Source organism: Oryctolagus cuniculus, chromosome 19 (genome assembly GCF_964237555.1).
Source record: "Oryctolagus cuniculus chromosome 19, mOryCun1.1, whole genome shotgun sequence".
Classification (NCBI taxonomy): Eukaryota; Metazoa; Chordata; class Mammalia; order Lagomorpha; family Leporidae; genus Oryctolagus; species Oryctolagus cuniculus.
Genome location: NC_091450.1, coordinates 21,342,027 through 21,357,318, shown reverse-complemented (window position 1 = coordinate 21,357,318; position 15,292 = coordinate 21,342,027). Strand labels below are relative to the sequence as shown.

At 51.0% G+C, this 15,292-nt stretch overlaps 1 protein-coding gene and 1 long non-coding RNA gene across 3 annotated transcripts; one reads left to right on the top strand and one right to left on the bottom strand.

Moving 5' to 3' along the window:
* Positions 1-5,421: 5,421 nt before the first annotated feature.
* Positions 5,422-5,947, bottom strand: LOC103348562 (uncharacterized). Its single transcript, XR_007920119.2, has 2 exons — positions 5,811-5,947; positions 5,422-5,575 (listed from the first exon to the last, which is right to left on the bottom strand). It is a non-coding gene; the product is annotated as an uncharacterized lncRNA (long non-coding RNA).
* Positions 5,948-6,352: 405 nt separating this feature from the next.
* COQ7 (coenzyme Q7, hydroxylase) lies at positions 6,353-14,810 on the top strand. 2 transcript variants are annotated; one of them, XR_011384695.1, is made up of 6 exons: positions 6,353-6,511; positions 9,898-10,076; positions 11,629-11,743; positions 12,440-13,169; positions 13,672-14,185; positions 14,588-14,810. XR_011384695.1 is itself a non-coding variant. In XM_002711772.5 (6 exons), exons 1-6 carry the CDS (start codon positions 6,364-6,366, stop codon positions 14,663-14,665), a joined length of 729 nt encoding a protein of 242 aa, XP_002711818.3. In that variant the 5' UTR covers positions 6,353-6,363; the 3' UTR covers positions 14,666-14,810. The 2 variants fall into 2 exon arrangements, 1 of the variants encoding a protein (XP_002711818.3); XM_002711772.5 differs by having other exon boundaries at positions 12,440-12,579; positions 14,117-14,185.
* Positions 14,811-15,292: the final 482 nt, after the last annotated feature.

Here is a 15,292-nt window from a genome sequence, read left to right as displayed (position 1 = left end):
GGCTTCTCCTAGAAGTGACTCTGTATGTGTCGCGTTGGTGGCTGTCTTTACATAACCAGGACCCCGAGTAAGTGGGTTAGAAAAGCAGATTCAAACTCAAGTGTGTGGCTGTGTAGACCAGCAGCGCACTGATGACCCTACCAAAAACTCTCTTGGGAAGCCGTCTGACTTCTACAACGAAAGTCGAGAAGATTTCTTGGGGTTTCTCAAAGCTTGCTGGGGTTGTTAGAAATGAGCCCTAGGAGTCACCTGTTCGCGACCCTGGCTTCCAGAGGTACATCAGACAGTCGTGAACAGGGATTCATAGACGAATTTACGCCGAGGCAGGTGTTTCTGAAGGCTGTGCGTAGGAAGGAAACACTTCACAGAAAATGCATGGATTTCACATTTTCTTTTTGCACCAAAATAAACTTTTTTTAAAAAAGGATTTTTTAAAAAAATTTACTTAAATTCATTTTATTTTTTAACACAGAGGACAGATTTCCATCCTCTGGTTCGTTCCCATAATGCCCACAATAACCAGGGGCTGGGAACTCCATCCGGGTCACCCATGTGGGGTCAGTGCTCCCCAGGGTGAGCACTGGCACGAAGCTGGATCAGAAGAAGACCCGGACCCAGAGCCAGGCCCTCCCGCCTGAGGTGCGGGTGAGCCGCATGGTAACTGAACCCCTGAACCGAACACCCAACCCTGGAGTTTTTCTGAATCCCATTTCCCACACACTTTTGGAAGTAATTTGTATTGTTTTTGAGCCAGGCTAGGGCTTTGGGCTAAGGTGCGTTCTTGGAGTAATCATGGCTCTGAAGCCGAAAGCCGTTTTGGTTTTCCATTTCCTCTTCATGGAGAGGAATCCTCGCATCGCGATGCTTGGGCAGATAGTGACAAGCTGGAAGATGGTTATGGAATTACAGCGCCATTAGTATGAGAGAGAAAAGCAGCTTGACGCTGTGTAAATGCGGTTTCTGAATGCCCTCGGTGTGTGTCTGTGTGTATGTTTTAACATTTATTTATTTAATTGAAAAGCAGTGACAGAGACAGAGACCCTCCCGTCTGCTGGTTCACTCCCCAAATGACTACAATGGCCAGGGCTGGGCCAGACTGAAGCCAGCAGCCGGGAACTCCATCCTGTCTCCCTTGTGGGTGGCAGAGGCCCAAATACTTGGGCCATTGGCTTCTGCTGCTTTCCCAGGCCCGTTAGCAGGGAGCTGGGTCGGAAGCCAGGAAGCCAGGACTGGAACCAGTGCTCCACACGTGGGACGTGGGTGCCGCACGCAGGCTGTGGCTTAACCCACCGCGCCGCAAGGCCGGCCCCGCAGTGCTGGGAAGGGCTTTCTGCGGGAAGGCAGCCTCCATTTCCTAGCATGCGTGCCTTTTGCTGCAGCGTTATTCATTACTCCAGGAGGCTGTGCGCGGGGGACTGGTTATCCAGCCTCCTGTTCTGTCCTGAGTCCTGAGGCTGGACACAGGGCCCTGGACCAACAGAACTAAGGGGCAGACAAAGCCGTCACTCACTCTTCGCATGCCCTGTCCCTGCCTGCTCCAGAGCCTGCGTTTCTGAAGGCTGTTTAATCTGAGGCAGGCTGGAAGGGGCTGTTCACGCTTGCGGCTGTGGGCTTGATGTGTGCTACAGCTCAGCCTATTCGTTAGATCAGCCTGTGAATGGACAGTAGATTAGCTTGGACGCTTTTTTTAAAAAAAGATTTTATTTGGTTGGCAGGGTGATAGAGAGAGAGAGACATCTTCCATCCGCTGGTTCGTTCCCCAAATGGCCTCCATGGACCAGGCAGTAAACAGGAGCCTGGAGCTCCATCCGGGTCTTTTAAGTGGGTGGCAGGGGCTCAAGCACTTGGGCCGTTATCCACTGCTTTCCCAGGCGCATTAGCAGGGAGCCGGATCAGAAGCGGTGTAGCCTGGACTTGAACTGGTGCTCTGATGTGGATGCAGGAGTTGTAGGCAGTAGCTTAACTTACCGTGCCACAATGCTGGCTCTTGGATACTGTTTTTTTCTTTTTAATTTCCTTTACTTATTTATTTGAGGAAGAGAGAGAGAGAGAGAGAGAGAGAGAGAGAGAGAGAGTGTGTGTGTGTGTGTGAGCTCCCATCTGCTGATTCATTCTCCACATACTGCAATAGCCTGGGGCTGGGCCAGGCTGCAGCTGGGAGCTGTGAACTCTGTCTGGGTCTCCTGTGTAGCTAACAGGAAGTTCAATGTTCAGGCCAGCAGCAGCTGCCTCCCAGACTGCACATCAGCAGGAAGCTGGAGTCGGAAGCTGAGCCAGGTTCACCCAGACCCTCCAGTACGGGATGCAGGCATCCCATGCGGCTGCTTAGCTGCTGCCCCAAACACCCACCCTGGATGCTCGTTTCTTGAACACATTTCTACGTCGTTAAGGGCTATTGTTTTTTCTATGCTGAAAAGTTTAAATGCACGTGCCTTCCTAATAGAAAACATGCACAGTGTCTCTTAAGATTTCTGTCATGGAAAAAAAAATCCATAAGCAATAAATACCTCATCATAATGTTCCTGAAATTGATAGCTCTGAACCTTTTAACAGAAACCCAAGTTAGTGCTTTGTGGGCAGCAGGGGCCCAAGCCTCCGAGTCCTCTTGCGCTGCCTTCCCAGCTGTGTCAGCCAGGAGTTGGAGCAGTCGGTGCTCAGAGGTGACGCTGGGGTCGCAGGTGGCGGCTGCACCCGTTACACCACCACGCCGCCCCGGGTACAGGTCTTCAAATACTCCCGCTGCTGATTTCGATTCCCATCCCAACCACCCTGCCCCTTTACTCGAAAACGATGAGCCCCTTGCTCAGGGGAGCGGAGCGAGCTGGCGTCACTTCCACATGTCTGTATTCTCGTCTGTTCGCCACAACCCTTTCCCTTGCTTGTCCTCAACAATAGTATCACCCTGGGATAGTTTTGGGCCTGTGAGACTGATGCTTGTCAGGCTTTTCCTGTCTTGTTCGGGTGCATGAATTTCTAAATCTAGTAACTGCTCTGCTGAAATTTTGAGTAGCCCAAAGTCGATTCTGTTCTCACTTAAGAAACAGGTTCTAATTGTTGGCATTCCTGCCCCATGCCTTTATCTGTATAATGTTCGTGCCTTCAGTGTGCTTGCGTGAACAGTCGTGTGTGTGTGTGTGTGTGTGTGTGTGATGGGCACAGTGAAAATATATTGCTGTTGAAATATGCTAATGAATGACATTTTAGGTCAGTGCTGCTAACTTGCATGTGTCTTACATGAATGTTTTTGTATATTTTGATAACTTTAATAATAACTTCAGGTGATGTCTTTGTAATTTTTAAAGTGCAGCTCTAACATGTACTGAAACTACCAATTAAACAATGTCTTAAGATTTTCAAATGTGGTCGTGTCTATTTGAATTCATGGAGGCTTCTTGTCAACACTCTGTCGATCATGGAAACCTGTCGATTGCTCTTTGCCTTTTTCTGGAATCAGGGAAAGAAAAACGTGTTTAATGCAGTCACCAGCTGAGAATCTCTGAGCTTATCTTCTATGTATGTATGTGCATACTAGTAAGTTCCATTTGGTACATTTCATTTCCAGTGCATGGGGGTACAACTGGAATTTACTTGTTTAATTGTGTGATTTTATACAAGTGTTTTCACCTCTCTGAGATAAAGCTCCCTTTAAAAAAAAAAAAAAAAAAGATTGATTGAAATGAAAGGCAGAGCCAGAGAGATCTTCCATCTGCTGGTTCACTCCCCAAATAGCCACAACAGCCAGGTCTGGGCCAGGCCAAAGCCAGGTGCCAGGAGTTTCATCCTGGCTCCCATGCTGGTGATAGGGGTCCAGGTAACTGGGCCACCTGCTGCTGCTTTCCCAGGTGCATTAGCTGGGAGCTGCATCAGAAACAGAGCAGCCAGGGCTCAGAACCCGTTGTCTGACATGGGATGTCTGCATTGACAACAGTGGCTTAACCTACAGCACCACAGTGCCGGCCTCTCCTTTTATCTTTAAAATGAAAAAATACTAGACGTTTTGTTTCATGTGTGAGGATTGAATTAGAGGATAGTATGCTTTTACTTTTGAAATTTTGCTTTCTCGTTATAAAATTATGTTTACTAGAGAAAAAAATTCTAATCACTCCTGGAGCTGGCGTAGTTCAGCAGGTTAAGCTGCCTCCTGTGGCGCCAGCATCCCATATGGGGGCTGAATCTGATCCCGCTGCCTGCTTCTGTGCCTGGGAAAGCAGCAGAGGATGGCCCAAGTGCTTGTGCCCCTGCCGCACAGGAGAGCAAGAAGGAGTTCCTGGCTCCTGGCTTTGGCCTGGCCCAGCCTTGCTCTTTGTGGCCATTTGGAGAGTGAAACCAGTGGATGGAAGATTCTTTCTCTCTCTCTCTGACTGTCAAATAAATCTTTAAACATTCCAGTTGCTCATAAGCACTCTGTGTGGACATCCACTGCGTATCAGCCCATTTTTCATTCCTGCAACAGAATACCTGAGGCAGGCAGCTTTTTGACTCACAGTTGTGGAGGTATGAAGTCCAGGTGGTGAGGGGCTGCTTGCGGGCAGAGTCCTGATGGACACAGCATCATCGCGTGGCGAGAACCAGGAGGCATGCGTGCATTTCTGTCCGTCTCTACCGCTTCTCGCAAAGCTGCTCGGGTCAGTCACGGGGCTCCCCCTCACGTCCTCATCTGAATCTCACTGACTTTCCAAGGGCCCCACCTCCATCTAACTCCAGGGTTGGAATGCGTTCCTGTCTTTAAGTGTCTCAATGGGGGCTGAATCTCAACTCCTGAAGCTTTGGAGGGAACTCAAACTGTTCCCAAACCCTAGTACCTGTCAATCTTGGCGTGATGGAAAGTATGGAGGGAAGGAAGAAGGAAAGAACTGGGTATTCTCACTTGCTTTTCACTGAATAAAAATGTCTTCTCGTGTTAGCAGAAGTTCTTTATATTTCAGTAGCTACATAAAATAGCATCATACAGATGGACCATAATTTTTAACACTCTGCTGAACATTTTATTTCCAGAATTTTCCCAGTAATCAAGGAGACATCCATAAACCATCAACATTCTTTTCTCCTTAGGAATAGAGATTTAGATGAGGGATTATGGCAAAGGTCTGTAACATTATAAGGCTTTTTATTTACACTTTCAGTGACTATATGAGAATGGCACATCAATCTCTCACCATTTATTAGTTCGCTTCATAATTTAAAATTATTGCACTGTGTTCATTTGAATACCGTAGAGCAATATAAAAACAAGGAGGAAGTTTAATTCAGTGACTTCACAGTAGCAGTGTGTCAAAAGCTGTTTTATGGTAACCTGGAGTAGAAAGTGGAAGTGTCCTTATCCTGGTCCCAACTCCGTGACACTGCCAGTGTGGAATGTGGTAGAACTCAGAGATGGGCATTCGAGAGTTTTTTCTGCCCTTGTCTGCATACGTGACTCACCTGAAAAATTATTTCTCTGGACAGAATTCCAGGGACAGCCACGTTGATGGGATATGCACGTTGAAAAGTGTGGTCTGTCCATGCACTTTGGAAATTACCATTGCTGGGAAGTCTATTAAACATCTTGGAACTGTCTTTAAATTCATAACATTTCCTAAAAAAAGAATTCGTTATTGTTACGGAAAAGTGTTCTCCTTACTTGTATATTTTAAGTAAGCCATAAAGCTAAATGACAATTTTTGACATGTAACTACATACGAAGGCATACGGATTTTTAAAAATCATGAATAAAGTGTACAGTGAAGTAGCAAAATAAGTTTTACAGTTACGTTATTTCATTCTTTAAGGAGAGCAACAGGACCATCCAATAAAATACAAGAATGCCCTACCTTTCTTAAGTGTTTTTCCTGGCTAAAATAATGCTTATGGTAGACTGTCGCGATATCAGCGAATCTTGATTAACAGACTGCATTAAGTTATTTTCGGAAATAAGACATAAGCACCACTTTAAAAAGCAGGATACGTGTTGCTCAGTCTCCCCCTCTCCTTTCGTAAATGACAATTGGCAGCAATACAGCGAACCAGACACAGAAAATAACGTGTTCTCTGGGAATCTACAAAATAGCCTGTGGTTTCTACTATTTTAAAGATCAGTCAGGATATAAATAGATAAAAATCTGTTTCCATAAATAATTTCCTGATGGTCTTCTTTCCCAGGAACTTAAGGGGGAAATCTCCACCCCGTGGGAATCCTGGACAGAGCAATTTAGCTTTCTCACGTCCATGGCAACGCAGGGCTCCTTTACCAGCCATATCCTGCTTGATTGATAGGGATCGTATCCAATTCACTCTTTGCATTTGCAGTTCCCAACCAATAGAATGGAAGCAAGGGCCTAAGGGCGTTTCCGCCGGTGCCAAGGAAACTCCTTCCCTACGTATGCCATGCGTCATCAATCTGCGCCAAAAGCACGATTGGTCCGCTTCGCTCAGCGGAGAGGCAGCTTTGCTGTCCCCGCGATGACTTGCGCCGGGGCGGCTGCGGCTCGATCCTTGTGGCGGCTGCGCGCGAGTAACCAGCGGCCCCTCTCAGGTAAAAAGATGGGGGATGTGCGGTCGTAGTCCCACATTGGGTCTGCGAGCCCGGGCTCGACTTTTAGGTCGGAGAGGTCGCGGTGGGGGACGTCACAGATGTGCGACCGACCGCGTGACGTCAGACGCGGCTGGTACCCGTCGTACGCCGCGACGGTGGCGGGAAGCGAGTAACATTTGAAGGGTTGGAGAGTGACGCGACTGCGCTCTGACGCCGGGGCGTCGCTGAAGGTGTGGTTGGCGTTGCGGGCTGAGGAACAGAGGCCGACACCGAAAGTCCGTTGTCCCCAGGGTGTCGCCGGAGTCCTCTTCGCTCGGGGCTTTGCTGGGCTGCGTCATAGCAAGACCGCGCCAGCCTCGGCTCCGGCTCCGAGCTGCTTAGAAATGCCGGTTCTCGGGTCCCGCGTCTGACCCGCGGGGGCCACCTGTGTGTTCTGGCGAGGCCGCCGGCCTGAGAGCTGTCGCGGGGTCGGTTTCTCAAGGTGAACTCCCCTGCGCGGTCCTTCGAGCCTTTTACACAGGGTCCTCCTGTACCTAACGCGAGCCTCCCCTGGAACTATGTCCCGTGTTCAAATTAAGTCCGTAGGAACAAAATCCGCACGCAGAATGGAAGGCCATTATTGTCTAACCCAAGTGCAGGCGTGATGATAAAAATGCACGACAAACAAGAAGCAACAGAATTGTGCCCTTCCCGGGTGCCTTGTGTTAAATACCAGGCGTGGACTCAAAAATAATAAATAAATAAACAAACAAAATTAGCAACCACTGGGAAGGTGCTCCGGACATTCTCCTTGATGAAATCAAAGGTTGGAAGCCACCCCATAAATATGTACTATTTTTATGTGTCAAATTAAAAAAAAAAAAACGATTGGAAGATAATTTAAAGGAAACTAAATCTTACCATGAGGGTATTTTCTATTTTTATTTGAGAGGCAGACAGCTCCCTTCTTCTGGTTCACTGCCCAGATGCCCACAACGATGGGGCAGGATGTCGAGCCAACCCAGCCACTTGGGCCAACACTGCTGCCTCCCAGGGTCTGCATTGGCAGGAAGCTGGCGTCGAGCCAGAGCTGGGTATTGAACTCCGGGAATCCAACACTGGATGCCAACGTCTCAACCACTAGGCTCATGCCTACCGTGGGTATTATCTAGTGCATGTCCATATACCGCTTCACGTCTCCTAGTTACCACCGTTGGTATTGGGCCAGACTTTGGGAAAACACAGATAGGAAATGACACATCTGAGCTCCTAGCAGGACCTCAGTTTTATTTTAAAGTGCGTGACGAGGCAGGCAGACCTTGTAGGACCACTGTGTGAGAATTTTGATGTCCTGTGGAGCCAGTGTGCCTAACAAGAAGACTCGTTCGTTTTTATTTATACAGTTTTGTTACCTCCTGCATCTCCTTTTATGAGAACTCAGAAAGAGGTGGGGTTTTCCCCTCCATATATTTACCCTTAAAAAGGAAACATTCTGAGAATTCAGAATTAAGCAGTAACTAAATTAAATCATGCTATTTAAAAACAAAAGAAAAAAAAAGGAAACATTCTGATAATTGTCAATTTTGTACGTAAGAAATGGCGATTTTGCTTGTCCTAGGTTGATGTTACAGACGGGACATGTATTTCTGACTGCTGGCCCCTGCCCTCTCTGTGGCCCATCCCATACTGTAGAAGGACACCTTGCAAAGACAAGTGGCAAATGTGATACTGGAACACCCCCACCGGCACTCCAGCAGGGTCATTTAGTAAGTGCCCGAATCTGCAAGAGTAGCACAGGGCTGGGGAACAGCCCAGTGTGTGTGGCTCAAAGCTGGGGCACGAGTGAGCATGCAGAGCCCCCTGCGACACTCCTTGGTTTAAACCGTGGAACCACTCCAAATCCCACCAAGACCACCCCCACCATCTTAAAAAAACAAAATTATTTACTTTTATCTACTTGAAAGAGACTGAAAGATCTTCCATCTCCTGGTTCGCTCCCCGAATGCTGGCAGCAGGCCAGGAGCCCGGACTGCACCTGGGGTGACAGAGGCCAAGCACTGGAGCCATCAGTGCTGCCTCCCAGGGTGCACCAGCAGGAAACTGCATCAGAAGCAGAGCAGCCAGGACTTGAACTCTGGTATGAGCTGTGGGTGTCCCAAGAGTGGCTTAATCCAGGCCATCATCTTTTCACCAAAACACTCACTCTTTTGTAATGAAATAACCAAACATGTCCCCCAAGTGCATTTTCCCCACACTTCTGGCAGTGGAAGTTAGCCTGAGTGAAGAGAAGTACCCGGAAGAGACACGGAAGCCCCAGCCCAGGAGCCCTGAACCCAGGTGACTTCCTGGTCTCGGTTTTCCATCTGCAAAGTGGAAGGCATACACCTTACACACCGAAGCATACGATACACTGCTCTGGTCAAGGGGCCTTTTGTGGTATCCTAATAGAAGGCTCAGAACATTATGATTTGGAGTTTTTGTTTTTGTTTTTTTAAGATGAAATTTAATCTTTCCCAAGGAACTTGGATTTGAGGGACAAGCAGAGTGCAGCTGAATGGATTTCGGACACTGATGAGGTGAAGCCTTGGCGTGATGGCAGGAGCGCCTACAGGTGTGGGCGTTTTACAAGGATTCAGAGTTGTGGTTCTCAGCTGCGGCTGCAGAGGAGACCAGTGCAGAGAGCTTTTTAAAAATATCAGTGGCGGGGCTGGGGGTGGAGCTGGTGCTGTGGCGTAGTGGATAAAGCCACTACCTGCAGTGCCGACATCCCATATAGGCGCCAGTTCGAGACCCAGCTGCTCCACTTCCAATCCAGCTCTCTGCTGTGGCCTGGGAAAGCAGTACAAGAAGGCCCAGGTCCTTGGGCCCCTGCACCCACGTGGGAGACCTGGAAGAAGCTCCTGGCTTTGGATTGGCCCAGCTCCGGCTGTTGTGGCCAGTTGGGGAGTGAACCAGTGGATGGAAGACACCTCTCTCTCTCTCTGCCTCTCCTTCTTTCTCTGTGTAACTCTGACTTTCAAGTAAAATAAATAAATCTTTTAAAAAATCAATGTGGGGGCCCCTTCCCAGAGGTCCTCTTTCTGAAGGCTGTGCAGCCTGGGTTGGGGAGAGTGGCCAGGACGGGTGGGCAGCTGGAGGGAGAGCCTCACCTGTCCAGAAGCATCCGCCACATTCACTGCCTGGGGCGGCGTTTCCAGATCTGCAGAGGCCCAATGTGCAGCCGAAATGTGGGTGTTTTGGTAAAAGTTGGATGTTTGCACGCTGCGGTGTGAACAGAATATACCGAGGGCCCCACCTGGCCCCGCCGTGCGAGCTCTTTTAGGGGCTCGTTCTCCGGCGCCCCGTTCTCCTACCTCTGAAAGGAAACCCCTCGCCTTCACTGAGAGTGGTAAACGCTTGCCTTGCAGCTTGTGGGAGAAGAATCGGGGTGAGATTTCGCAGTTCAGGAACGACCTTAGACGGTATCAGTCGGGCGGCTGTGGATCGAATAATCCGAGTGGATCATGCCGGGGAGTACGGAGCGAACCGCATCTACGCGGGGCAGATGGCCGTGCTGGGTCGGACAAGCGTCGGGCCAGTCATTCAGGTGGGTGCCGCTTTGGCTCTCTCAGCAGGTGCATCTGAGGGCCTTCAAGGAACCAATCACGGGAGGCCGTGTGCTCCCAAGGGAAGATGTCTTTGAAAGAGCAGGAATTGGTTTTGGGGAGAGAGGGGGAACAAAAAGCGTGTTGTGTTTCAGTGTAAACACAGAAGGCTTACGGTAGAGAAGCAGGTGCACAGTGTATCAGTGGTACTAAAATGGCAGGGCAGGGCAGGCTATAATGAAACAAGGGTTGAGAATCACTTCATTAGATGGAAGCACAGTGTGCTGAGAGCTTGTGGTCCTGCCCGGTGGAGTGCCAGAGGACAGGCTGTGTACCCGCGGGCAGTGGCCCACTTCGTGGTCACAGGCACCTGGGCTCACATCCTGCTCTCTCCCTCCTCTTGCCTGTGTGACTTTGAGGTCACAGGGCCTCTGCGGGCCTTCGTTTCCATATTGCCTAATACCTGTCTCATTGGGTTCGGGTGGGTGCAGACACATTCGTGCAAATTAGCTTGCCTGCCCGAGTCCTTGAGCGAGTGGCTTATCCTCTCTGCCTCACTCTGTGCATCTGTGTAGGGGTGACTGTAGCTGCTGTGTGGACTGGATGAGCTGTGGTCAGCTCCTGGCATTTAGGAAGTGCTGTCTAGGTGTTAGCTGTTGCTGTCGCTCTCCCCTTTTCCTTCTGTGTAAGCGATAACATGCTGGAGAGAAAGTACGCAGCAGCTAGTGATACTCTGCCTCCCAATGTTGAACCAGGTTAAGCGTCTCATTTCTCCTGGTCATTTAATGGGCACCTGGTAGGCCTGAGGGACTTTGGCTGGAGTCCTGGCCGGTGGCGTTCCTGTCTGGCATTGAGACAATAGACTCTCTTGGTTTGTTGATGCTCCCTTCTCAGTCTCAGGGATTCCTGTTAGTCTTGTGCTTTACTTCATGTGTGTGGTTTTTTAAAATTATTTGAAATGCAGGGAGAGCAGACAGAGACTTGAACCCAGGCACTCTCTTACGGGATGTGGGCGTCCCAAGCACCAGGCGCCCACGTGTCTTCATGGGCGCTTTGATGGGGAGGGGAAAGACAGCAGTCTCGGCGCCAGCACTGTGACGCGGCATTTTAAACTGCTGCTTGCAACGCTGACAGACCTTATCAGTCCGCTGGTTCAAGTCCCGGCTGCTCCACTTCTGATCCAGTTTCCTGCTAATGAGCCTGGGAAGGCAGCAGAAGATGCCCAGGTGCCCGGGCCCCTGCCAGCCACGTGGGAAACCTAGAAACCCAGATAGAGTCCCTGGCTCCTGACTTCAGCTTGGGCCAGACCTAGCTGTTGAGGGTGTTTGGGGAGTGAACCAGTGGACAGAAGATCTCTCTGTCTCCCCCCGCCCCCCCGCCGCCCCCGGGTCTATGGTCCTCTGCCCATTTTTTTTTTTTTAATAGCAGCTATCATTTTCTCCATTTGCCTTTTGCTTCCTGTCTGCCACACGACGGGCCTTGGGGTGTCCTTGCGGTGTGGCAGGAGACCTCCATGAGATGCTCACAAGTCTCTGTCTCTGTGTCCCTTTACAGAAAATGTGGGATCAAGAAAAGGACCATTTGAAAAAGTTTAACGAGCTGATGGTTGCGTTCAGGGTGCGGCCGACAGTCCTGCTGCCCTTTTGGAATGTGGTGGGGTTTGCGCTGGGTACGTATGCGTGTGTCCAGCAGAGCCTGGGTGAGCTTAGGGGCGCAGGGTGACTCAATCTGCCAGTACCACATCTGCAGTTCCTGCCGGGTCCTCTGACAATGTTTTTAAATTTTACTTAGTGTCCTCCCAAAGGTAAATTGACTGAGGTTTTTTTTTTTTTTTTTTTTTTTTTTTTATTTAAGATGTAATCTAAAAGTCAATCCTTTCATACACAGAAAGTACAATAAAAAAAAATCAGTGCAACAGAGCTGGCATAATTCAGCAGTAGCCAGAGCTGCACACTCTAAAAAAGGGAAACGAACGCATGGTGTGGCAGGTCCAAGTCACCCCCGAACGCAGCCCGTCTCTTGGCCACAGTCAGGAGGTAGGACGGGCGCTGTGCAGAGAAGAGCTCTCTCACTGTGTGGCGTTACCCTGGGGTCCTCGAGCAGTGGGGCTAAGCCTGGGGCGAGTCTGTCCCCCAGAGGACACGTGGCAGTATCCACAGATCCTCTCAGAGGTGCTGCTGACAGTGAGGGGCAGAGGTCGGGGACGCTGTAGGATGTCCTGCGGTGCCCAGCACAGCCTCCTCAGCAAAGATCCGTGCAGCCCCAGATGTCAGCGGCCCCGAGGGCGAGCAGCCCGGCCTCAGACCGGCTCCCTTTCCCGCGGTGGCCGCCCCATCCCTGACCGCTCTGGCTGTGGCTGTTTCAGGGGCCGGAACCGCCCTGCTGGGGAAGGAGGGCGCCATGGCCTGCACGGTGGCGGTGGAGGAATCCATAGCTCACCACTACAACAACCAGATCAGGACGCTGGTGGAGGAGGACCCTGCGAAATACGGGGAGCTGCTGCAGGTACTTGATGGTCCTCGGGAAGGGCGTGGGGGTCTGGGGCAGCGCCCCGGAGCACATGGAGGCACAGAGAAGGAAAGCTGTCTGCCCTGGTCACACAGCGAGCGTGGAGCCAGGACTCGAGCCACTGTCGCCTGCCCCGAGGCCTGCCTGTGTCCACCCCTGCACTCCATATCACTGGTACAATGCTGTGAGTGCGACGCCCTTACGTGAATGAATGGATAGCCACAGATGATTTTTCACAGCAAATAAGGGAACTGTTTACTTACTTATTTGAAAGAAACACGGGGACAGAGTGAGTTCCTGTCCCCTGGTTCCCTGCCAAATGCTCACAGTGACCACGGCTGGGCAGGGGCCAAAGCTGGGAGCCAGGAACTCCAGCCAGGTCTCCCGGGTGGGTGTCAGGAGCCCCGTTACTTGAGCCCTCACTGCTGCCTCCCAGGAGCTGCACTGGCAGGAAGCTGGAGGCAGGAGCAGGAGCCAAGCATGGGATTTATTTAAGATGGAATCCTGGGGCCGGCGCTGTGGCGCAGCGGGTTAACACCCTGGCCTGAAGCGCCGGCATCCCATATGGACGCCGGTTCGAGACCCAAGTGCTCCACTTCCGATCCAGCTCTCTGCTGTGGCCTGGGAAAGCAGTGGAAGATGGCCCAAGTCCTTGGGCCCCTGCACCCACATGAGAGACCAGGAAGAAGCTCCTGGCTTCTGGCTTCGGATTGGCGCAGCTCCAGCTGTTGCAGCTAATTGGGGAGTGAACCATCAGATAAAAGACCTCTCTTGTCTCTCCCTCTCTCTCTCTGCCTCTCCTTCTTTCTGTAACTCTGACTTTCAAATAAATAAATCTTTAAAAAAAAAAAAAAAAAGATGGAATCTTAACTGAGGTTCTAACTGCTGGCTAAATGCCCTGCTCTTTAGTCTTTTTTTTTTTTTTTTTTTTTTAAGATTTATTTATTTGAAGGAGTTACAGAGAGGGGAGAGAGACACAGATGAGCTTCTGTCTCCTGGTTTACTCCCCAGATAGCTGCCACGGCCAGGGCTGGACTAGGCTGAAGCCAGGAGTCAGGAGCTTCTTCTGGGTCTCCCACGTGGGTGCAGGGGCCCAAGCACTTGAGCCATCTTCTGCTGCTTTGCCCAGGCCTATTAGCAGAGAGCTGGATTGGAAGAGGAGCAGCTGGGACTTGAACCTGTGCTCATATGGATGCCATTGTCTCAGGCGGCAGCTTAACCTGCTACGCCACAGCACTGGGCCCTCTTTAGTCTTTTAACAGATCAGAGGTTGGCAAACTGGCCTGCATCGGACCACCTGTCTCTATAAATCAAGATTTAACAGCCACACCCACTTGTTTGCGTGTCTAGGCTGCCTCCCTCCCCACCACCAGGGCAGAACCGAGTGGTTGCAGTGGAGCCTGTGTGAGCAGCCCTTAGCAGGCAGCGTTTGCCTGCGGCTGTCTTGGGCTAACCTGGGGCCTCGGCCTCTCCGTGAGACCGATGAGCAGGTGAGTCGGGTGCGAGCTGCGCCGCCTGCCTTCTGTTTGACCAGGTGATACGGAAGTTCCGGGACGAAGAGCTTGAGCACCACGACCTCGGCCTTGAGCACGACGCAGAGCGGGTAGGGCCTGCCTTTCCTTGTGCTTGCAGGTTAAGGGCAAAGGTTTCTGGTCCCAGGAAAGTAAACCTTAACATGGCAGCCCGCGGGAAGAAAGGGGCCAGGTCGCTGTGACAGACAGGCAGCCCCACTGCTCCCGGGAGGGCCGTGTATCCTCTGGGCCCAGGGCACCTTTCTCCTCCGCTGTGAGACACCAGCTGATTCCAGGGTTTGGGCCGGAGCAGAGGCCTCTCTCCCTTTCCCTGGCACACAACTAGGCCCTGGCACAGCTGTATCTGCCCCCAAATTAAAGTGTTTCTCGAGTCTGTTACCCAGAGAACCCCAAGCCCTGCCCCACTAGCCCTGGGTCGTCCGAGTACAAGACAAGCACGTGATGCCTTTCTTTCATCTCTTGCTGTGCCGCAGGCCCCGGCGTACACCGTCCTGAAGAGCATCATCCAAGCCGGCTGCAGCGTGGCCATCTCTTTGTCAGAGAGACTCTGAGCTGTGTCCCCGTAGCCAGCTCGGGGAGGCGGGACAGCCATTTCGCCAGTGGCTTGGACGGAGAAGGAGCTGTACAGTCCTCATTGTTAATTCTGTTGTTTCTGTCCTGTTTTTGCATTAATAAAGAGTTCGGTGTTGCTTTTGCTCTCGCTGTGAGGCTGACAGTTCCCTGCGCTGTTCCAGTACAGCAGGTGAAGCTACTGGTTGTGTGCTCTCCCGATTTCTCCTCCAGCAGTCAAACTTGAGTTTACTGAAAATGAAAAGAAATTTAAAACTAGGAGGGGTTTAAGACTGACCAAGCACGAATAGGAAGTCCATCAGTACATGGTCACTGTATCAGATCACGTTTTGTTACTTTAACCAAAACACCCAAGAGGAGCTCATTGGGAGGGAAAGGCTTGTCCCCATCCAGTTTGCAGGCTGCAGTTCAGGGCTGGGCGGTCCCATCGTCCAGTGTCTGCGGGGAGCTCCTCACGGCAGGTGTGGAGGAACAGTGAGGCAGAACCAGAACTTCAGTGATCCACCCTTTCACAGGAGGACACACCCCCGGTGGCCTGAAGACCACCCCTGACCCACCTATCAGACGCCGTGATTAGACCAAGGCTCCACCCTAATCCACTGACCACT